Genomic DNA, 24,680 nt, shown 5'->3' on the forward strand with positions numbered 1-24,680 from the left:
TTAATTAATTTGTTATTTACTAGATTTTAAGCATAATATAGCATTGTGTAACATAACTCTTAAAGTAAATAATACAGTATAAAATAGACTGTATTAATCCCATCTGCAGTTACCGTACGACGAAGCGACAAGTACATTTTTTTATCGATCACAATGCTACCTCGGACATCTGTTACCCGAACAAATAATCTCGTATATCTTATGACACTAAAATATTTTAGAAAACAGCAACAGATAGGAAAATTAACGGATTTTTTTTTTTTTTTTTATTTACAAGCTTTCAAAATTCTGAATTGCTAATTCACAGCTTTACAAACAGGTTGAAAGAAGGGCCATTAACAGGCGCTATCGAAGTATAAACGTGACATAATTCATTGAATCGTATCCAGTTGTTGACATTCACGATCGTGGGATTGTGTTCAACATAAAAGTTCAGTGCCAATAATTTCTTTTTACTACTTTACTTTCACGTTTTGAAATGTTTATATCTGAAAGTTTTTCGAATAAGAAGTTTATCATTATCTAACGTTATTCATTACATAATAAGTGCATTTTAAGCATCAATTTGCAAGCTTAACAAGTGTTTCGGCACTTTGCAAAGTGCCGAAACAAGTCGATAGCCTCTTGCAAACACTCTCAATTAGAATTAAATAAGTTAAAAGAAAGGTTATGCGAGAATTTCGAATAAAATCCAACTAAAAACATGGATAATTTAGCAAACTCGTTACACAATTTAGAAAGGGGGAGAGAGTGGTTTCTACAACACAAACATTGGTTGCATAGCAATACAACTACCTGCGATTTGATTAGCCGATCGGATTTTAGCATAAATATTTTGAATATTTAACCTTTCCTTCACTTATACAAAGGTAATCTTTTGTATTTAATTAGCTAAATAAATCATTGTTCTAATGAACAGTAGCTTACACCTGTGTGAAGACAACGATTTTGTTCAATAAAATACTGTTTAATTCGAAATTAACACAGTTTATATTAAAATAAATAAATGGAGTAAAATCAAATCCATTTTTCTCGGCTTCTTTAGCATTCTCTGGAGGAGTCTTCAAATGTAACACTCAATTTTGTCTTTCCTCAGAACACTTCCATTGAGAAACGATATCTCTACCTCACAAAAAAAAAAGGAAGAAAACAAAAGAAATAATAATTATTTTAAGTTTTATTTCCTTGATCTTTAATTCCTTATTTCCTTAATAAATGACTTAAAACATGGATGGATTGATTAATGTTACACTTTATAAATTAATTCTGAACTAATTTAAATTTGTTTATTTTTATATAAAAAATTACAATTAAAATTAAAATACGTATTCCTGTATTATCTTAGTTTGTAATAATTTTATTCGGCAGTTTAATTGTTATTAAAGTAGAAAGAAATTAAAATGTTTAACAATTTTTGAAGTACAAAATCGATACTTATTATCACATTTCTTAAATGTTTTTTTGGAAATTAGTATTAGAATACAAGTAAATTAGTAGACAAAGCGTAAAATTTGTTAGAACAATACAAATTTTCAAGTTCACTCTTAAATTTTCCACTTTATTTTCGATTTTATTTACACAAATTGCAATGAGAAAATTACTTATACGAGTAGAGCGGAGACTGGGAAGTATTTTTAAACAGTTGAAATACCCTAAACGCGAAATTTCGAACGGTACACGAGACTCGAATTCGATCCCTCCTCAGGACTTACCCATTTAATTTTTAATGTTGCAGAATATAATTTATGTGTAACGAACGTGGCACGATCGAGCGCGAGCCACAAAGACACACGCCACAATGAATTTAACAGTAAAGCCAAATCGGGAGAGTGCGTAACTGTCGAATTTAACTCGAACGGAACTCATCTTCTGTAGACAAAACAGGTACGTCGTTGCTATGGTTACGGAGTAGCAGCTTGCGTGCGCACCTGGCAAACGTATCGGGAGATTCGGAGAGAGAGAGAGAGAAAGATAGAAAGAGAGAAGCAAAGCATTTTCTTGATAGACACAGTTGGCAACACCTGTCTGCAGATTATCCGAGTGTATTCTGACTGTCGGAATTAATACCTGTCAGTGTTTCCTGTGTTGCGTGAAAGTTTCGGCTGTTTTTCTGTTCTCTTATATATTACAATCACGACGTCGCTAAGATCATTTTTGGCAAAGATTTTGTCAGCTGCAGCATCGGTTAATTATGAAGGGATGATAGAGAAACTTGTACCCGGTGGAACTAAAGATGTCACCATAAGGGAGTCGTTTAGTAACCACTGGTAAGTACTTTCTCTTATTTACAAAAGTGGCACGTTCCCCTGATATAATTCCATCCTAAAACACGGGAAAAGCCTGTTTTCCTGTTATTTTCGAATAAAGCAAACGCTTAAAATAAAATATAATATTACTTTTTGTTAGAAGTAACCGCTAATTTATATTAAAAATTGGAAAAATATTATAATTTTATTAAGTTGCACTTAAACGGAAGAAAATTTCTTTAAAAAAAATTAAATTAAAAATTATTTTTTCCGAATTGTTTAAGGAATTGATTGTTTTTAAAGCGCAAAAATTCCAGTGGTTAAAGCAATCGCGAAATAAGTAATTGCCTAATTTGCATAAAATAGTTTGATACTTTCGACTTCGTTTAAGCATTTCTTTTGCAAATTATCTTTCTCGCGTCTTCATTCTGATCCAATTTAACCATTTTAAGTTTCGAATGCCGCGCTAGTTTATAAGAAAAACTGTAAAAAAAGTCGAGCATAATTATGTTTGTTATCGGGCATAAATGGTGCATAAATCGGGTAGAGTTGTAATTCATTTTCCCAACAAATAAAAGAAAATTTCTTTTGCTGTCTCTTAGAACCTGATACATCATCATCTTGGAAATTTCTTGAAATCGTGAAGATTTGACGGTGTTATTTTCGATAGGAAATGATAAAAATCATCAAATATGCGCGAGAAAATAGCGTAAATGTTCTTAAATTTTAAGAACATTTCGTGTTAAAACTTCAAATTTTTAAATTATTTTCTAGTTTATGGCTGAAAACGCTTCTTTATTTCAAGTCCTCTCTTCAAAAATGTCTCGTGAATTATTTTGAATAAGGAAAAAATTCATATTGATTTAGAAAACATTCAACTGTAAAACATGAAAGGTTTCATGTTTTTAGAAACAAAAATTAATGGTAAATAATCTCTAAGCGTTGCGATATCCTCTACACATCCAGAGAATTTCAAATACATTGGTTGAAATCCTATTGGTTGTGGTTGTTGCTACGTAAAGAAATTTTATGAGTATTTACTCCTAAACCAATTTAAACGTTTCGGACTTTGTTATTAAAGATCGGAAAAACATAGAAATATTATTAGTTGTCAAAAATTACTGGAGAAAGATGTACGAGAATACATCGAGCGTTAAAACTCAGACAGGCAGAAAATTGAAATCAGTCAAGTAAAACATACAAGGTCAAAATATTTTAAATTGTATTGCTTTTTGAAGCAACTGGTGGATTTATTACTTTTTTTTATATCAATTTGTGTCTTTATATTGTCCAGAAAGAATTATTCTACGTTACGTGACTTATTACACATTCCATATGTCTTATTAAAGTTTCCATTGTTTTATATAAAGTATTCGGTGAGCGATGAGTATTATAAGAAAAAAATTTGATGAAAAATTGTGGATTTTAATAAAATTCTAAATTAATTTGAAAACAATTAAATACAATTTATATAAATTAACTTCGCACGAAGTGTATTAATGGAACACAGAAGCGCAATCTACTAAAGGGGTGTCTCCCGAACGGATTTTCCGTGGGAAGCTGGCCCCTAAACTGGGCACGTGAAAAAGAACGAAAAAAATCGGGTGCGAACCCACTACCAGTGTTCAATGGCATTAACCACTCAGCAACCATGAATATTAACGTAATAATTTATTTAATGGCTGAATATGCAGAAGTTGTAATATCTATAAAAGAAATTTCGAAGATATTCCCAGCCAAATATTTTCCGAATCGTCTTAAACACAACAGGAAGTCTGTTGCTTTCTTTAAAAGTATGAATAAATCTAATATTATAAATCTCTGATGTCTAAATACTTCTACAAACATACAATTTCAATCTCTAAGTGTTCTCTAGTCTAAATGTTTACATTCGTGAGTAATCTCTTTTCCTCTTCTTCATTCCTTAATTCTATGTTAAATCGAAATATTCATCTTTCGCAAGTGCTAAATTAATTATTAATTGAGCTTTGTAGAAAGCGATCTTTGTGTATATTTTAATGTCATTAAATTACATAAATCAGTAACCAAATAAAGTTAAGAATTCAGCTTTATATTTTGTGTTCGTAAATAATTTAAATATATTGCTGATCTTCGCGATTTTCGAGACATTTCTTTGCATGAAAATGTTAGAAATTACGATATTCTGATGAAAACAGTGTAAAGAAGTTACGATTTCATAGAAATTCCAAATATCTTTAGCATAAATATTAAATTTTCTGTTAATATATTTATAACGAATAGGAAGCTGGCAAACATTTGGGTTTAGTTGGCAAACATCTTGTATCATTCAGTCACGTTTCGCTGTATAATTCATCGATAAAAGTAGTCATCCCTCCACCGAAAAAATTAAATTTATATTTAATATTTTTATTAAAAAGAAAAAAAATGCTCTCTAACGTCTCGAGTAGTAAAAATAAATATAATTTTCTACTGTCAGCAGGAGGTAGAAATTCAAAAGCCAGCGCTAACAATTGTTGCGATAAACAAGGGAATGCAATTGTCATACGACTTACTAATCATTTTATAAACATCGATTCAGTTGTTTAAACTTTAAACGGGAATTAGAAGCATTCTTAATGTCTTAAACAGAAATTCTTCTCAACTAATTTGAGGAATTTTTCATTTCGTACAATTTACAACGGCCCCAAAATCTTATTGCCCATACAGGCAACTGTCGCGACTGGCCAGAAATGTGTATATTCCACCGCTGCAAGAGATGATTCATTTAAAATTATAAATTAGTTATTTAATTTCGGCATTTTGAGATAAAATAATGAAATTATTACAGAAAGATTCTGTTCGAAATGAAGCGTAGAGTCAGATTTTACAGAGTCTGGAAACTTTATCGATTTTAATAATAAGCGGATCGAATAGACCATTAACGAAACGTCATACCCAAAATATAGTTTATCCTATTTTGTCTATTGCATTTTAAGTAAAAGTTTTGGAAAATTGCCTTTAAAGCTTAAAGAAACTCCATATATATATATATATATATATAGGTCTCTTATGAATTTCTTATATATACTGTCAGTGTAAAAAATGGGCAATAATAGAATCCCAAAATAGACAGTAGCTATATAAATCATCTGGAAAAATAGTAGTTGGGAGAGAACGAGAGAAGATGAAGGAGACTATAAAGGGCCTCGAGGTTTAATACATTAAAAGCGAGAGAAAGATGAACAGAATATTAAAGTATATCTGTTTAACCGAATGATTTCTTAATTATCTTGCTCTTTATATATTTTATAATCAAATAAAATTATATATATATTTTAACTTTAGCGGTTTAAAATTCGATTTACACGTTGTGCTACTTAATATAATTATATCCTTAACCGTAAATTTTTAAATGAAATTCGAACAAAGTCGAGAATTTAGAGGCAAGGACATGCCAACCCACTTTTTCAAATTTCTAGGAAAAGCAATCTAAAGTTCCAAATTATCGGTGTTTGAGAAAGGTCACAAGTGGTTAATTATGTTAGAGATTGATGTTTTGGAGAAATTACGGATCATGAATTCGAAAATTACGTTTGCTCAGTGAAGAGACTGAGTCAACACGTTTTTGCCTCAAGATCTTCAAATCCTTACTGCTTTAAAATTAAATGTTGTTATGACTGAAAAAATGTAATACAGCCTCAGAACGACGGCCCTTGACGGGAACATAAATAATGGTCATTGTTAGGAGATTATTTTGCACGGTTTCTGAAAAAATGGCCGCTGTTTAGAAGTGGCCGTTATTAGACGTTCGACTATATCTGCTCGAATATATAATTTGGAAAATAATTTAAAAATTAGCCAAATTAAATATTCACTAAACTTATTAAAAAGTGAAATTTATTGCATATATACGTACAGTACAGTCGAACTTCCACTAACTGCCAACCCTAAACAACGGCCAGTTTATTTTGAACAAAAATGCATATGTATAAAACCCGTGCAAGATTTAACAGTTTAATTGTTCGTTGTCCAAAAATCTCCTTCTCTAGATACACTCAGAACAGGATTTTTATGAGGAGCTTCACTCGAGATAGAAAGACGGAACTGCATTTTACAAGTTTCCAAATAACCCCTACTCTCTTCTAAATGGCAGCCATTTAAAAATAGAGGAAAACCCTTCTGTAGTACTTCCAGAAATGCGAGCATTTTTAAATCCATTTCGATGTTTTTAAAGCTCTACAGACTTTGATAGCTTTTAACGCTTCGGGAGCTTTTTCTAAAAGATTTAAGGATCATTCTAAGGATATTTACAACGAATTTTCTAAAAAAACGAAAACATTTACAGGTTACTTGCGTATGATCTTTAACATTATTCATTTTTTCTTTTGAACAATAATGACAGCTACATTACATAGAAAAATATTTTTGTATAAATGTGAAGCGGGTCAACATTACTGAAGTGACATAACGTTCGCTTATGTAATCTAACGTTAAATATATTTAACCACTTTTTGCAATTTTTAAAATAAATATTCATGTTGCATGATGAACGAATTATTCGGGTTATGTATATTTAAGTAATTTACTGCAGGTTTAATCCATTCAATGATAAACGAAGCATGCTGCTTGTTTACTCGGCAATCCCCATTCGAGATAGATGATTATCGGTGTATATACATGTGACAGGAAGTAATTATAGTTGATAGACATCTGGATTGCAATTACAATATGTCCGATGCAACTATTTTCTATTTGCTTTGCCTCTCTTCCTCTACCATGAAGTTTTGATTTCGTCTAATTCGATAAAGTTACCAAACCGTTTTTAATTACGCTTAAATTGAATCTAAATTACAAATTAACTGAAATTTTTATCTAAAAGTTAAAATTTCAATAATTTATTTCATAGAAATAGGAAAATTAAAAAACTTTCTTCCTGTGCATAAGACGATAATATTTAAAATACATAACAACAGATCCGGATTAAGAAAAAAAATGCTCCTTGTGCATAGAATTTAAAACGTACCTCCTCCCCACTCTACCTACAACTATATAAAAGTAAAATATAACCCTTTATATTTATTTATTTATTTATTTTTCTACCATTTCTTTATTCATTTTATATCCATTTTGAGTATGGCCCAAATCGCTGGATGCTCTGTGCATGTGCACTTTGTGGTCTATAGTTCGACCCTGCATAACACTACATATTAAGTAGGAGTGTGAATTAAAAGGCGACTAAATAAGAAACTGATTCAATTGAAGTGTACGAAAAGATCTTTTTTATAGACACCGAATGAGCCAAGGATTATAAAGACATCAATTATCTCAGATGGATTATGAAGGAGATAATACAGAGTTTTATATTGATGTTATAATTAAATATTCGAGAAATTCTAATCTTTTTCAAAGAAATATTCAGCTTTAACAGACCCTCCCATGACATGATTTTCTGATTGAATCTTCTTTTTTGTTATTTTTTTCCATCCTGAAGAGGATTCAACGTTGAAAGTTCCTCAATAATATAGAAATGATTTGCTTGGGATGGAAAAGGTCTCGAATTTACATAAAGAAAACTAAATTCTATTAAAAGAAATTCCGATTTTACAAAATTTAATGCTTCTATCCATATTCAAATACGTAATATTAAAGAATTAACCGACGTTCCAGCAATTTTTTGAATTTTATATTTAAATTCTGTAAAAAAAAATCTATATTAGTAGAAAATCTGGTTTTATTGACTCTGAAATTGTTAAAGAACGTGTTAAAAGAGTTAAAACACGAATAACTTGAAGAATAATTAATAGTAATTCATCCAGCGTATAATTGATATAATTAATGCCAGTAATTTAAACTACTGTACTGTGATGATTAAAACGATTAAAGTTTAACATTTAAAACTCTATTTAAGGCTAATAACAATAACTGATAACGGTTGAACAAGATCAGCCATAGAAAAGACTACTTGAAAATGCGCATTTTCAAGTATTATATTAACGTATTTACTCGAAAATAATAACTATAAGCAAAACTCTAATTACAATAAACAAAGAGATGTAACTCTAATCGGAATAAATCGATTTTCTACGTATAATACGCTAGTAAGAGGGAACTTGTCTAACGCGGAAACGAAAAATTTTTGGGAATCAATTGTGTATCGTAACTCGAATAAAGCGGAATAGAGGTTTAATCATAGCATGAGCTTGTCAGCAGCGTAATTAGAACCAATATTAGGGGGCCAAATAAGAATATCTACAATACATTCACTGTGGATGTGAGTAGGGTGCTCGAGTAAACTTTTAGGTGTGTATAAATGCGTTTGTTATACTCAAGTTTTTTCCTGTTTTCGATGTTTTCTTTGTTTATTTAAAAAAAAAAATAAGGGGGCAGGGTCCATCCTTGGATACGCTACTTGTGATCTGTGACGAGAGTTATAACTCTCGTTTTCCCCTTTGTTAAAATTGTACTTTCATTACCTGCAAAGTAGATGTGACAATGTTTCTCCTATCTTTTTATAAAATTTAATTACTAAAAACATAACCTCTATAAAACGGAAACTGTCATAAACGGACAACGCTGGTTTGTATCGTTGCGTTCCGATTTAAACAGATTTAATTGTGAATATAAATACACACATACACACATACACACACGTATTAAAAAAAATATGTTACGAGTAATTTATTAAATGTATAATTTAAGAAATAAATTCATAATCAATATAAAAGGAAATAAGTTACAAGTAGACACGTTACTTAAAAACTTAATAGAGGACTGTTTATAAAGCTATTCGGAGAAGAAAAATAGCTGTTCTTTATCATCTTGTTTATTTTTGTGACAAAACAAGTTATATTAAGCCTCGACCATCACAAAAGTGCATTTGTTGATGTAGTAGCTTGGAGGAAGTCTGCTACGTGAGTTATAAGCTAAGTAATCTGCTATATTCCACTCACACAAGTGGACACTATTGATTCTGCGTTATCGTGCAAAAGGAGCACGATTATTGCTAAAGAATTCCGCATCCCGCAAGAAATAACAAAATTTTACAGATACAACAACATTTACTGGACATCCGTACGAGTTAATAAATACGATTGGTGGCAGATACACTTATATATACTGCAAATACCGGCTCTTGTTACGTTGTGTAAACAAGTACCTGGAAGGGATACAATTCAATGTCCAAGTGGATTTAGTATAGAATTAATGTTTGCCATAAGCAAAATTAATTACTAAAGGCTTTGTTACTCTGTCCACTGATCTATTTTATTATTCGTATTAGAATGCTTATTAAAATTTAAGTTACGATTTTATAATTTTTCTCTAAGTTTTTTTTTTATTATATTCCGTCATTAAGAAGCAAATGCGCTTCATCCACAGTGGTAAAGGGTAAATGTGGATTGGCACATTCTAATCCGACCCTCCTATTAACGGTTCTAGTTACGCCTCTGTGGAGTAGGACATTATAAGACGTTCGCTATTCATTACAGGAGGGACTTTCTATGCGAAACCGGTATTTATTTAGGTGAAGAAATGAAAAACTCCAAGGTCGGCCCGTTGTAAAGGCGCGAATCAGCGACCAACAACTAGTATTCAGTTGTTTTATCCTAGTACAACTAGGATAAAACAACTAGTTTTATCCACTTATCCACTCTGCTACTGGTTGGTCCACTAAACAAAGAAAATTAGACAAATAAAACTTGGACTTTATACAAAATCTGGCGGAATTCACGATGGGCATCGAAAACGGCCCTATTAGTGCCCACAGGACAAAAAGAGCCAAAATGAAAAGAATGAATAATAACTAAGACTAGAAAACGTTGATTTTCTATAATATATTTTGTCAGTTTAAACTTGAAATCATTTTATCTCATACGAATAGTAAAACGATATTTTCAGTTTATATGATTTTAATGAAAATCAATTAAATTATTCATAAACAAAGTAAAATTAAATCTTTGCAATTAAATTTATGAAAGTTTAATAATAAAATGTGCTTAATTAGTTAATCTGACTGCCGTGTAAATAATTATTTACCTCGTATATCATTTATGCTACATTTGAGTTTGAACAAAGTTTCGTCAAAAACAATTTACACTGGCAATTTCTTGCACATTCAAGGTTTAAAATAGCGCAAAGAAAGAACTGAGTTTGTAGGCTGGAGACGATGAAATAAACTCGTATATCTTTCAAAATCGATCCTTTAATATGAAGCCAACGAAATGGATCAAGTTATTTTGAGCTTCAAAAAGTTGCAAAAGTATTTGTTCACGAAACGGCAGATGTTACTGTCATTGGGATATTTACTTGTAGAAAGATATTTGACGTCTCTCTATTTCCCATTTCTTCTCACAATTCGAAATATTGCTTCTCCATTTGCATCGCCCCGTAATTTTAGTAAATATTAAAATGTTAAAGCATACAGTAATTAATAATAGTTTACTTTCTTAGAACGGACTTTAGTAACATTTCTTTAAACGAAATTATAAACTAATATTACTGCATGCTTCAATATTTCAATAATGTTAGTCTTTCAATCTATAATTTTACTAATTCATAGGGTTATGATAATGTTATAGAAAGATGCAACTATGAAGGTCAGAAACACGATAAATATTTTCGTAAATTGTGCATGAAATTGCATTGATGCGAAAAAATAATATTAACGAGCAATTATTTACTGTGACATCGTCACATTTCCGAGCTGCAAGTTTTAATCATATTTTTACCGTATTTAACTGAAATTATACCTCAAATGAGTAGTGCTTTGCCCTGTACATCATACTTTTCGTTTAACACTAGAGTCGTGCCAATCAGGCACGATAACACTTTTCAAGAGGAAAATTTGAATTGAAATAAGAAGACTTCCAGTTTGCATTGGAAGTTTATATATAGTTAATCAGGGCCTCTTGTCCCTTGTTTCCATGTATTGTCTCGTCTTCCATCTAACTAACTCTGTTGTCGATATTAAAAAGACAGACGGACGAAGGACGGACGCCGGTACAAAATGTATAGGTTTACAATTTTTTCAAATTGCAGCCGAATTAACACCGTAATTGCCTTGACCATTAGACAGTCCGTATCCGGATAGTAATAAACTAGTCTAGTTTTTATTAGGTCATGCACATTTTAAAGTTTATTACAGGAAATGTTTCGGTTTTATTTAGAACCGAAAAGCTGTTCAGTAATTATTTTATCATAAAATTTAAATATGTTACGCACAACGATTATAATTATATTTAAACGCATCCTGTATATCTGCATATAATTTACTATTATTAACAAGATTAAGGAAAGGCTAAACGAACACTCGATATTTGATTTTACTTTTTTTATCATTTAAACACACATTTTACTTGCATATATAAAAATTGTCTGCTAAAAATTAAATTTTTTATTTAATATTTTACTTAAACAAATATCTGTTCTAAATTTAAATTATTATTATTATTTTTTTTTTTGTCTTCACCGGATGTAATTAGAATTTGCGTTATTGTATTATGAATGTAAAGATCATTCTAGTAGAAAGCTTCTATTTATTATTTTTCCTTTCGAAAATCTTGTGGAATTTGAAATATTAGTAAGTGTATACTTTAATATATATTTTCTTTTCTATAAATTTCATATCAAGTACGTCTATCTTTCAAATTTATAGTTTAATGTATAAATTTACGTTATGAATACCGTATACTTTAATTACGGTCACTGATAGAGATATTCCTCAGTTCAAATCTAATTTGGTGGCTTTTCAGAACACGAGAAAGACATTTGCACAGTAACAAAATTAGTACTAAAATTCGCACTGTGGTACTTTTGGCATTGCAACAAGTTTAATTTGCATAAGCATGTGTGTTGAACTAAAGTTCTTGGCATAAAAGTGACTACAGATGTTGAATGTCATTCATATCAGCTGTGATTGCCATCACCGAGGAACCACAAGCTCTCGGGAGAATGATAATTTGATTGGAGGAAAATGAACGTACGGGTTTTAACATAATTGAGAACTCAGAACTATCGCTTCAAAAATCGTTGAAGAGTCATAACTGTTTATTGACTGTTATTGAATACTCAATGAATGTTACAGGCTCCAGTAGTGCACGTGAGTGTCACACTCACGTGCGCTACTGGACTCACAGAATTGGCGTATCCATGGCACAATGTGAAAGGTAAAAGCAGGAATTTCTTATCATCGACAGGGAAATCCGACTGATCTTTGCATTGTCCTTCTTTGTCAGAAAGGAAGAGGATGTGTGATGAGGCATGTATTCATTTCGATGGTGGAACAATGGACACTTGTAACTGTTTCATTTGGAATCACGAAAAACACTTGTTTTCCAGTAGATTCCACTGCACTTGCGTAAAGTTACAGTCTAGTATAGATTAACAGCTACGTTTATCCCTGCACCATTCTTCTCCAAAGAAATTAGTCCGAATAGGCTTATAACACGTTTTGTGATGGCCTAGAGATATCCAGAAACGCTCAACGCTCTTGTCGTACTCCAACTACATCAACGAAAATTGCATTGATTTAACCAATTTCAAACAAGATCTTCGCAAAAAATCATCATGCAAAGAAGCCTCCATATAACGGACGTTGCGGACAGTTTCTACGACAATGTTTCATAGTGCTTGGCCATCTCGTTTTCCTGGAGTTATTAGTGTAATCACTAGTTGCGAGAACAGTTAAAAAACGTGGTTTATTAAGGACATGTTGCAAATTTGTTAGCATGAAAAGACAGTACCACACTGTATGCGAGAAACATAACAGAGAATAAATTACGGTCGGCCGTTGAACACAATGTTTTACATCTTCAGACCTGGTCTAAGGACTCTGTTTAGCACAACTTTCTCGTCCAAACAAAATATTTGTTGCAATATTAAATTTTTATTTAAGAAAATGCTTTCCACATGTCCTGAAATGTCGTCGTATCAAATCGGCTACAATTTAACAGCCAAATAACTCTTTAGACAGCGTTAAGTAGGGGTACTTACGTTCACTTGGAATTTACTACTTTGATGGCAAGATTATATAATTATTTCGCAGACCTCATCGAAGTGAATGCAATAAATATCATCTCGATATCTCGATTTTAGACAATTTTAACAGTATAATTTCAAGAATTTTCGTATTCTAGACTTTTAAAACTGAAATTTTTCTAAGATAAACCAAACGTGTCTTCGAGTAAATACAGTAGGGCATCGTTATCCGACCCCCGATTAACCGACTTATCGGTTAACCGACTGCGTTCTAGTCGGCAAATTCAAATGTCCGCTAGTGATGTGGCGCTACAATATTTGGTTATGTCTTGGCTACTTTAATATTATTTTTGTTAAATTTTTGCATGTTTTAGCTGGCAGCACTGGCTCGACCATGAAAGGGAAGCCAATATTTAAACGAGGTCTAATACACTATACTAATAATGTATTTTTTCATACTTTTCGGTCATCCGACTTTTCAGTTATCCGACCAACCCCAGTCCCCAATTAAGTCGAATAATCGATGCTCTATTGTATATTCATTTTCAATTTTGATCGTTCATCGAATTCTAAAAATAAAACCAAGAAAGTTATTTATTTTCAACAATCCTCTTGATCTAGATTATCAGCCGTTGATCTGTGATAGTAAATGTCAGAGGTCAGCTATATATATAATATATAATACCAACGGAATACAATCTACAGTTATATAAAATGTGTGTTCTTCTCATTAGAAGTAGTTGTATATAAAATACAGTTTATATATAATATTAACAAAGAGCTGTGTTGTAAATATTGTATCAAACAAAGAAAAACTGGATAATTCCATCTGTTTATGAATCTTTGTTTACTTTCTGACGAAGCGAAATAAGCTATATCTGGATTTCATTAAATGTTATGAAGCTTTACAATATTCTCCGAATTTTGCTTCGATTGCGGTCAGATCGATATATAATGCATACGATAATGCAGTTTATCTGCCATAAATATACATACTAACATCGATAGCTTCAGACTCAGTTCGTATAACATGATTCTAATGAAGTATTTCAAACAATTATTTGTTACGATGTTATTAGTAAGCAGGTATTTATGCTTATTTTTAAACAGCTCATAGTTGCATATATAGAATTCTGTAAATTTCATTTACAACTGCACAGAAGCAGAGCCATATTTAGACGTTTATCATTGAGGGGGAGTGGAGCGTACTTATGTTGGCTGATACCGATAGTTCGTGCAAAACGCCAATCAAGATGACTGGTTCTCCCCATTCTCTCCATCTTTCTGCTCCTTCTTTATACTGGTGTATTTCTTTTAATCTTGAAGAAAATAAATAAATATATTTTTTGTGATATGACTTTGACGAATAGTTGGCTGAATTTTTCGACACTGAGGAGAGACCTCCCATCAAATCCGCCCAATAGCTTCGCCCCGTGCATAGGTGTGAATCGACCCACGTCTATAAGGATTTCGAGATGTGATAAAACCAAGAAAGTTATTTATTTTCAACATTTTCAAATTTTAGAGGCATTTCCATTTAATTTTTATTAAACTATTATACTTAAGATATAAGTAGGAAATGTAAAAATGAAAATTTAAGACAAATTAATGACTAAATCACCATTGTAAATAAAGAATAAAGTCAAAAAGCTGAACATTCAAAACATTTTCTCATGGAATGACGTCATAATCAGAAGCAACGTCATCAAATTAAACAAATTAGGTTGCTTGATGAGTCAGCATCTACTTTCTACTCCTAATAATTGCTAGAAAATACAAAATTTGACGAAACTGATTATTATTATTATTATTATTATTATTAGTGACTAAAATCTGAAACTTTTGCTACCTGACCGGTGGCTAAGTACTATGCCGGACCAAAGTCAAGGCATAGTAACCAAAACAGAAATTAAAGAAGTGTATCAGTGTGTGTGTCTGTATTCAGGAATTTTCTCACAATATGACATGTATTCAATATAGTGGCCTTCTGTAGAGTGATATATGTGTTTCTATTCAATTCTAATGTGCCCAGGCTTTTGTGTAGTGTGTGTGGTATGACACCTGTAGAGGAGAGAACAACAGGTACAATAAGCACCCTATCCATCCTCCACAGATGCCTTATTTCCTGGGCGAGTTCTGTGTACTTGCTAATTTTTTCAGTGCATGCGTTTTGTATATTGTGAGTGTTTGGAATGGATATGTCTATAATGTATGTGATTTTATTGTGTTTGTCAATGAGTGTGATGTCTGGTCTGTTGTGGTAAATTGTTTTATCTGTGATTATGGCTCTGTCGTAGTACATTTTGTGCGTGTTGTTTTCCAATACTGTCTGTGGAATGTATTTGTAATATGGTTCGTGGATGTCTACTAATTTGTGTTTCCTTGCAAGCTCTTGGTGTATTATATTTGCTACTTGATTATGTCTGTGTAAATAATCTGTTTGTGCCAAGAGCTTGCAACCAGAGGTGATGTGTTGTATAGTTTCTGGCATGATGTGACATTTTCTGCATGTGTCATTTGTGAGTGTTGCATCTTTGAGTATGTGTTTTCTGTAGTTTTTAGTATTTATGACCTGATCCTGTATGGCAATCATGAATCCTTCCGTCTCCCCAAAGAGGCATCCCCGAGCTAACCAGCTGTTTGACGCAGTTTTGTCAACAAAATCCTGGGCCAGATCGTAAGGATGCCTGCCATGGAGTGCCTTTCGAGCCCACGATTGCTTAATGGTGTCTATGCTTTTTATATGTTGTGTTGTGTCCATATGATGTGAGTGTAAGTTTAATGGTGTGTTATTCGAGTCTGCTAGAGTTACTGCTTTATGTAATTGTGATGTTTCTTGTTTTTTGTAGAAAAACTTTCGCAGTGACTGTATTTGTTTGTAGTTATTATTATTATTATTATTATTATTATTATTATTATTATTAGTGACTAAAATCTGAAACTTTTGCTACCTGAATTTTGAAAAAAACAGGGGGGAAAGCAATGTAAAGAACAAATCACAATAGGCATGTCAGCAAGCGTAACAGGCACGAACAAGTCCTCTCCATTTGTAATTGTTAAATTTAAGAATTCACATTGCTTTAACAGCGTGCTGTTAAAAAAATTCAACGCTAATTATCAATGTAACAGGAGAGTCTGAATGACAGCTGAACATTTACGTAATTGAGTTTTATCATTTAATAGAAGCATTTATTCTGAAAGTTTAGGGAATCAAACATTGCTTCTTTTCGATCAAGACGTCTACAAAACAGTCAATATTGACCCTTGATTGAACGATTGAAAACGGGGATCGATTGAAAACGGTTCATTAAAAATTATTAGTCTAATAGAATTATCAGTATAATTTATATGATATTTCAGGATGTAAACTTGCCCAGCGTAAGCAGATCTTTTTTATGAAAAGATCGAGGAATCCTTGAAAGGGTCGACAATCAAAAAAAGTTTGGAAACCCTGTTAGACAACGTTTTATCACATAGTGTAAATGGTGTTAAGTTCGAACATATCAATGTTTTTCATGTATTAATTTAATTCACTACACTTGATTTAATAGTGATTTTATTTCTAGACTTATTACACCAGGGACAGGTTTATTTTAATAGTCTTTTACACTATTAGCTTTTATTTTGTCAATGTTTGTTTTCAAACACCAAATGTAACGAATATTTTACAATCTTTGAATGCAGAAATTACTGCTACTTTCAAGAAACATCGAAATAAAATTTATACAGATTCGTCCAGCTGAAATTGAAAAGGATTCAACTATTCCTCATTGATCAAAATATTTGATGCTGACGAGTCCTGAAACGAACTTAATTGGTAATTGAAAGAAACATGCCAAGTTAATTAAACACGATACATATAGGAACTAGCTGAAGAAAATAGAGAAAATAAAGATATATCAGTTAAAGTTTAGTCCAACGAGTGCACACGATTACTTATGAACTAATTGTGGACGATGTAAATTCAGATTTAAAAGATTTAGGTAAGGAAACAAGTCTTATCTGTAGATGAAATGAAAGCGAAGTAGAACCAAATGAAAAGTTTCTTTTAATAAAGTATTTCCAATTTTGTCTTTATGCAAAATTGACAACAATTCAAAATATTCGCATTTGCTCTTCAAAGCAAACGTCTGTAACAGGTTTTTTTTAAACACTTTTTTCAATAAACAGCTTTTGTTTTATATTATTTAACGTTTGTTTCACGCTATTCTAATTATTATTATTAAATTACATTTCAATTAGAAAAGTGCAGTCGCCTCTAAAATGCCATTTTTTCTAAAGTCTGTATGTATGTCTGTTTAATCCATTCCGGCACACAATTAATTAGCAATTATTATTTATCGACTAAACAAAAAGATTTAGAATCGTTTAATTTCTAACTAATTTCTAGAATTCTTTTCGAATTCCTAGTTTTGATCACACTCAAAAACTAGGAATAAAAATATCTTAGCGGCCCTTCTCTCGATAGGATTAATAAGAAAATTATCGTTTTGGAAATTTCATATAGACTATATGATTAACAAACAAAAAATTACAAACTCAAATTTTAATCAAAGTATATCTATAAGTTCTAATTTAAGAAGAGAACTTTATACTTGATCTATATAGTATAGGGAATGAGATAGACTAAATTATAAATGTGTAACATTAACATTAAATATTTGCTTCAATTGACCACTTTAAAATAATCATTTTGATTAAATTTAATAATTAAATTTCCAACACGTGAGTATACTTGGTCATCCTATCACAAATAAAGTACAAAATGTCTTTTTGTAGTCCGGTGTTCTTTGTATTCTAGCCTTTATTCGATCAAGAGGCACCTGCTTACCTTTATTTTACCTTATATTTTTTAAGGATCCGTGTACCCTTTTTACTACCCCTTTTATACCCGAAATTCGTTAGGAAAACGCAAATAATATGCAATTAACCAGATAGCAGCGCCAAATTTCGCTCTAATGGCTGAATTTTAAAGTATAATTCTTTCTAAAAATAAAAACTACATTAGGTTTACCAAATTTGGCGAGAGAGCTCCGAGTACCTACTCTTTAACTATGATCACCCTGTACGTAATTACGTAATTTATTTAAAAATGAAATTTCTCCAATTGATATGTCTACTGATGTGTCGTAAAAATTATTTAATAACGTGTTTATTTAAAGTACAACAATGCTCTTTTTGACAATTCACGTGACTGCAGCAGGTGCTAAACGATCTCTTATTCTTCGGTTCATAGTAATAAACCTTCGTGACTGTGACGTTCGAAGAAATATTGACGAAATGTCACTCGATGTTCTCTCAAAGTATTTGTCAAATGCCAATATGTACCCATCTGGCGCAGATTTTTTGTAATTCAAAAACTAGGTAATATTCTTCATTCTTTTTTTGACTGATGTGTAGTCGAAAAGCAATTAATCTAGCGATTTTCTCGAATCAGCGCATCAACTCGAACTTGATTCTCCTCATGCGTTAAATCATAAATCTTAAATACAATTATAAATATATTACTGAAATATCAATAAATACCTTTAATGTATCAATCCTGTTTATGTTACATTAAAGGTGTTTTAATTTGAAATTGTGTGATTCTCTTTCCTCGGTATAACAAGTCCTAGTTCACAAGAAAGTCCAAAATGGGCAAAGGCATAATATATAAATATGATGGTTCTTCTGGAATAAATCATTCAGTTTAATATCTATTGAATTAAACTGAATAATTTTGTCAAACATCTCGTTTCCAGGTATAAAATCAACTTTACAACGTATGAATCTGCAAAATTAAAAAGTATATTGAATCGGATCAGTGATTAGGTTCTTCAACATGTATTAAATTTATTGAAGCCCTCACTGAAGAATCACTTTTATCATCTTTATAGATCATTTTTATACGTGAAGTTATTGCAATTCATCGCGTAGTGATGCAAGGTGTTTGAAGACTGTACAGTACATTTACGTGCAGCTCAGGGCTCAGTATTATGACGTTGTTAATTTAAATAGAAGCAGTGAAAACTTCTGGGATTTGATCGATTGATCTACCAACGCAAGGTAACATCATTTTAAAGTCAATACAAGTGTCTATTAAAGGCGAGTCTAAACTATAATTGGCCGGATGAGTAACGCATGGGAAACAATCATCCGATCCAAAATGCTCATGATAATTATGAGAATTACAGTCGGATTAAAGTTGGATCTTTCACGACAATAGGCCGACATCGAACTAGGAATTTGATATTTGCAAATTTGTAATCTAACACGTACTAGAAGATTACCATAATTGTAAATGATCATAGATTCGTATTTTGAAAAAACAATGCTACTTAATATGCGCTTGGAAAAAGTAATGCTCCATTATTATTCCCAAAGGCAAACCTGTATTCAATTATATTAGACATTTGACTATTCTGAGAAGTTTGTTATTGAAACGTTACTAATATAACATTTTTAGGTATTATATAATACAAACTCTTTCAATGTAGTGGCGGAGTGGATAAAACCGCTGATCGATGTTAATTTGGTCAAGGATTCGGGCTTCTCAGGACTGGCCACTTAGAGTTTTCCAGGTTTTCACGTGTCTAACATCTAAATAGGGGCCAGTTTTCATAGAAAGTCCTCCCCGAAAAGTATAGGTACACTCTTGGCAGACTTTTCAAAAGTTACGTTGTCTTACCCATCAATCAATCCATCCATCGTTTGAATATAAAATAGTTATTTAAAACGATCAGTTTTAAGGAACTACTAATCGGCTTATTAAGGATCTAAGCAATTATTGCATTTAAACAAAAACCTTAATTCTGCTCCGAAAAATAATGCTTTTGCTTGTTTTTTCTAACTTTTAGAAATTATAATTGAAAATTATCAAATTTCCTTCCCGGTCCCATTAACTTCTGTTTCAGTGTCAAAAAATTTGTGCAAGAGCCCTCACCAGCTTTTTTTGACTAATGCAGTGTTGAACGTTTTTGTTACGAATATCAAATAGTAATGCATTTTGTTTAGCAACAACAGAAAACTATACATGTATATGTTTATTTAAATTTTATTTAATTTGGATTTTATATCTGACGATAAACTTTATTGGATAAGAATCAGCAATGACAAATCAAGCAGCAAACACATTTTAATAAGGACTATTGATGGATTAAGACAAAGGCGTGTATTTTACAAATCAGGGAAACTTTTTTAGGAAATTGCTGACAGATTTATATGTAATTAATTAAATTTTTCCGTTATTTTTTATCATTTGTGTGGATTAAATTTGTATGCCTTAACCTTTTTTATTATTATTGTAAAATTAAAATTATTCCTTCTCTATGAAGTGTGATATCCGGAAAAGTCGGTTATCAGAAACTTTTCCACTCCGCTTATTTCGGATAACGACGTTCTATTGTTTCGTTTTTATTAAACTCTCTCAGCAACAAATAGGGTGTTAGTTACTTGAGTTTTTACGTTTTGCTGAGTACGATTTTGTTCAACATTCTGCTGTATTTCATTTTTTAGAATAACTTTTTCCAAAGAACTGGATTGATGGTATAATGCAATGCAAGGCAACATGTGAGCGATCTGCAGATGGAAGGATACCTCCCGGGAGATCTTCTATGGAGTAACTGACTCTTATTTAGATGTTAGACACACAAAGATATCCAAAACTCTACTCAGCCAGCCGATTGGTGACGTACTCGTACTCAGTGGTCTTATCCACTCGGACACCGGTGGGCGCTTTTTCAAAAAATTAAACGTTTAATAATTAAAAACTTTATGAAACCCTTTTCGAGGTTTCATAAATTATCTAGTTCTAGTAGATTTTTCTCTTAATTTTTGATTCAATTGCTTTAAAATCAACGTTGAGTTGCACTCCAGTAAATTAATCATTTAACTTTTTTCTATTTCCATAGCATCTTTCTATATCATATCTCGTAATTTGAAAATCCTTGTAACTTTTCTTTCATTAAAAATTCTCACAATGTTATAAACATACTATTTTTAATTTGACGTTTCTTTGGCGCATTCAATAAATCTGCTGGAAATAAATGGATTTCAAGTGTGCGTTACATGTACTTTTCAAGAATTTTAATTTTAACGTATCATATATATAATTAAACTTTTAACCAAATTTTTAAAAGTATCTACGTAGATTACGTATTAAATTTAGTATAAGCAATTTCTACAAAATTTGATACGCAAAACATATAATTTTATATTGCACAATGTGTTCAATTACACATAGTATAAGGTTGGAGTATTATCCTTTCTCCCTTCGACTCAAGTTGATGGATATCATGTTACTTTTCTAACATCTACTTTATCATTGCCAGCTGTTTGGTCACACAACAAGATCTATTTTCATTGACATCATCTAAGTATTCTGTTTAATGTAGTCTTCCTGATATTTTGCTCAACTTTTCCTTCAAGAAGTGTGCATAAGTCTGGATGTCTCAAAATATACCTATTATTCCTTCTCTTTTTGATTGATCCCGTTAATATTTTACCTTCATTCTTCTCAATACATATACAGTATATCTTTATTATCCGGCGAGCCCATCAGTGGCTAAGTGGATAAAATCATGAAACCACCGGTTGGAGGTAGTGGATTGGCGTTCGACCAACGTGCTAGCCATGTGGAATTTTTCGTTTTTTTTTTGGCCTATATAGCACCTGAATAATAGCTGGTTTTCCTTAGAAAATCTTGATGGGAAGCATTTCCCTTGGTAAATCGTCTTTGTGTTGGGTTACAGCAACCCAACAGAAAGGCAATCCCATCCAGTCCTAGCGCTTTACAGTTTGAAAATACAGAATAGATTGTTGCTGTACATTCATTTCAACGAATTTTCTTATTATGATGGTTTAATTAATACATCTGTTGATAATGTCTTTCCTTTGATTACTTCAAGCTTAAATTACCCTTTTAATAATAAATTAATTTAAATATATATTTTTACTCCATCAGATTTGTATTCCTAGTTTACCGAATTCAGATTAATTCGTTCATTCATTTATAAATTATTATTTAAATATAATCTTATTAAATAAATATGCAAATCTGGTTCTCGTCCTGGAATCAAGAAACGTTTAATTAATTAAGTGGAATACGCCCTAAACATTGGAAAACGTGTTGGATTTCATATAATAAATCACGTCGATATTATCACTTTCATACATATTTTATTCTTTCTATACAGGATTTTTAGTGTTAATTAAAACAATTAATATAATTTATTCGATAACTGAAAACACTGTGGATACAATAGACTGGATTGTAGAGTAAGGAACATGTGGGTGATCTACTAAAGGGGTGCTTCTCGACCTATATTAGTGTTCAGTGATTTTATCACTCGGCCATTGTTGAGCGATGTTTATAATGGCTTTATATTAATTTATTTAATACAGTTTGACTATACAAGCAAATTAAACAGAAAGGAAGAGGCATAAGAAGTCGTAACAATTTAAAAAATAATAATAATAATAAATAAATATATCAGGAAATGCATAGTTACGGAAGATTTGTAGTTTCGAAGGATATATCTTTCGTTTCGGCCCCATAAGTTTACGTTGTTTCCACTTCCAAACCGATATCCTAAATATAAATACTTTGTTTCGGATTATATTCGCAATGTTGTGAAGAGGATTTCTCTTATTCTTGGTTGTTTTCTGGAGAATATTAAAACGATATTTAAAAAACTCAGCAGTGGAAATAATATGGATATTCCATGTATAAATGTTAAATTCGGAAAAATTAAACGAATGCTACGCTTAATTTTAATTTATCTTAGTTTGAGAATTCTAAACCGAGGCTAAAGATGCAATGTGATGTTGGCTTTACGAAAATTATCTTTTTGGTTTAGTTGCTTTTTAATTTTATCGTATCAAATAATATTCATAAAACTTTTTGCTTAATTTGCCCGTTGAAAACCTGATTACAAATCTGGCATTTCGTGAGAAGATGAGTGCCACTCCATTTCAAATAAGTTACATTCCGCTGGCTGTTTTTTTTTCTTTTTTACTTTTCAATCTCTTATTGATTACAGATAAACCGTTTGATTTACTACTTCAGTTTCCTCTTTATTAATTTTCAAAAAGCCTTCACCAAAGTATGTTTTATATTTAATAAATTAAGTAATTTACCTTTCGACACTACAATTATATATATTATTATATTACTAAAGTTTCAATGATTTGCTTCTCACGACACTTGCCGAAGTTTTAGTCGCATTTATTTCTTGTTTATTACTTTGTCCTTTATCCAAAAACACTCCAATCAACTACCAAAATGAAATTTTTATGTATCAGTTTTACTGCTTATAAAAAATATAAGAAAAGTGACAGAATATAATCATCACATTAGTTCAATTATATATACTTGAACTAATGTGAAGATTATATTCTGTCACTTGTTTCGGCTTTCTTGTCTATTTTTATTACTAGGTAATATTTGCTCATTTTTATTGAGGAAACGAGATTCTTACCGCCTACCGCACTGCTGTATTTTTGTAAATAAAAATAGTAAAAATAAGTTACAGATCTCCGTTGTTGCGTTAGTTGTACATTCGATTTCCGCCCTGCTAAATCCAGTAATTAAGACAAAAGAGCACTATTATATGCTAAGAAGATCGCTGAAATGAGTTTAGAAAGGAAGTAATCGAATGCAAGTTCCTAGAAAAGAGGCAACACCTCTCTGGCAAAGATCAAAATACTTAACCAAAATAGAAATAGCTTTCTAGTTAGAAAGTAGTAAACACTGAAACGGGATTTTCAATCTAGGTGTTAGCAACCTGAGAAGAACGATCGATTTATGTAGAAATCGATAAATTACGAGGGATCGTTTGGGGGTCGATGGATAAATGTATTTTTATTACATTTAAAAATAATACATAAAAATAATTGATATTCCCTTAAGTGTTTTTAAAAGTGAAACGTGCAATTTCCAATTTTGATTTATCTTCTTTGTAATATATTGTTTTGTATCAATATAGGAAAGAATGGCAAGTTTAACCTAATTTTGGATCATGCCATTGGCAAAATAAGCTAAAAATTCGGATATAAATATGTTATTTTATATTTTGTTACTCGATATTAAGTATTTTGATTTTAGATTATCCATGTGCTAATGGATAACGATGAAAGAATAGTTCAAAATCCACAAAATAATTATTTTTAATTATTTATATAAAAATAATTTATATAAAATATTAATAAAATTATACCGAAATTTGAAAAAGCACGTTCGTATTTTTATTATTAATAAAAAGTCTAGAAAATACTCTAGAAAAAGCTACTTTATTCCGACTCGTACAAGAATTTAAAATAAATAACCACAGGCGTAATTACCAGAGACACCACTTGCATGGCGATCGATGGCAGAGTTTCGATCTCTCGCAATTATTATTTTCTTCCAAATTTATCCTATCAGAGATGTACTTTAGACGCGTGATTTACGATTATTTCTTCATTTTGCCTCTTTCCTAGTTAGCTATATATTGTACACATATGATTCGTAGGATTGAAGGA

General features: G+C 31.3%; 2 protein-coding genes across 4 annotated transcripts in view; one reads left to right on the forward strand and one right to left on the reverse strand.

The window, feature by feature from the left end:
* Nucleotides 1-260: 260 nt before the first annotated feature.
* Nucleotides 261-24,680, reverse strand: part of Syx8 (syntaxin 8) — a 274,529-nt gene continuing 250,109 nt past the window's right edge. The window contains exon 9 of the transcript XR_010881896.1: nucleotides 261-277. The gene's annotated coding sequence lies outside the window, so the exon portion shown is untranslated. The remainder of the gene's footprint in view (nucleotides 278-24,680) is intronic.
* Nucleotides 1,998-24,680, forward strand: part of LOC136982468 (BAI1-associated protein 3-like) — a 141,504-nt gene continuing 118,821 nt past the window's right edge. For 2 of the 3 annotated variants that reach the window (XM_067278955.1, XM_067278957.1), the window contains exon 1: nucleotides 1,999-2,267. In XM_067278955.1, coding sequence (XP_067135056.1) covers nucleotides 2,200-2,267 — 68 coding nt within the window. In that variant the 5' untranslated portion in view covers nucleotides 1,999-2,199. Of the gene's footprint in view, nucleotides 2,268-24,680 lie in introns of all 3 variants that reach the window. The other variant, XM_067278954.1, reaches the window with a different exon arrangement.

Source organism: Centruroides vittatus, unplaced genomic scaffold, assembly GCF_030686945.1.
Source record: "Centruroides vittatus isolate TY-2023 unplaced genomic scaffold, ASM3068694v2 contig_846, whole genome shotgun sequence".
NCBI lineage: Eukaryota > Metazoa > Arthropoda > Arachnida > Scorpiones > Buthidae > Centruroides > Centruroides vittatus.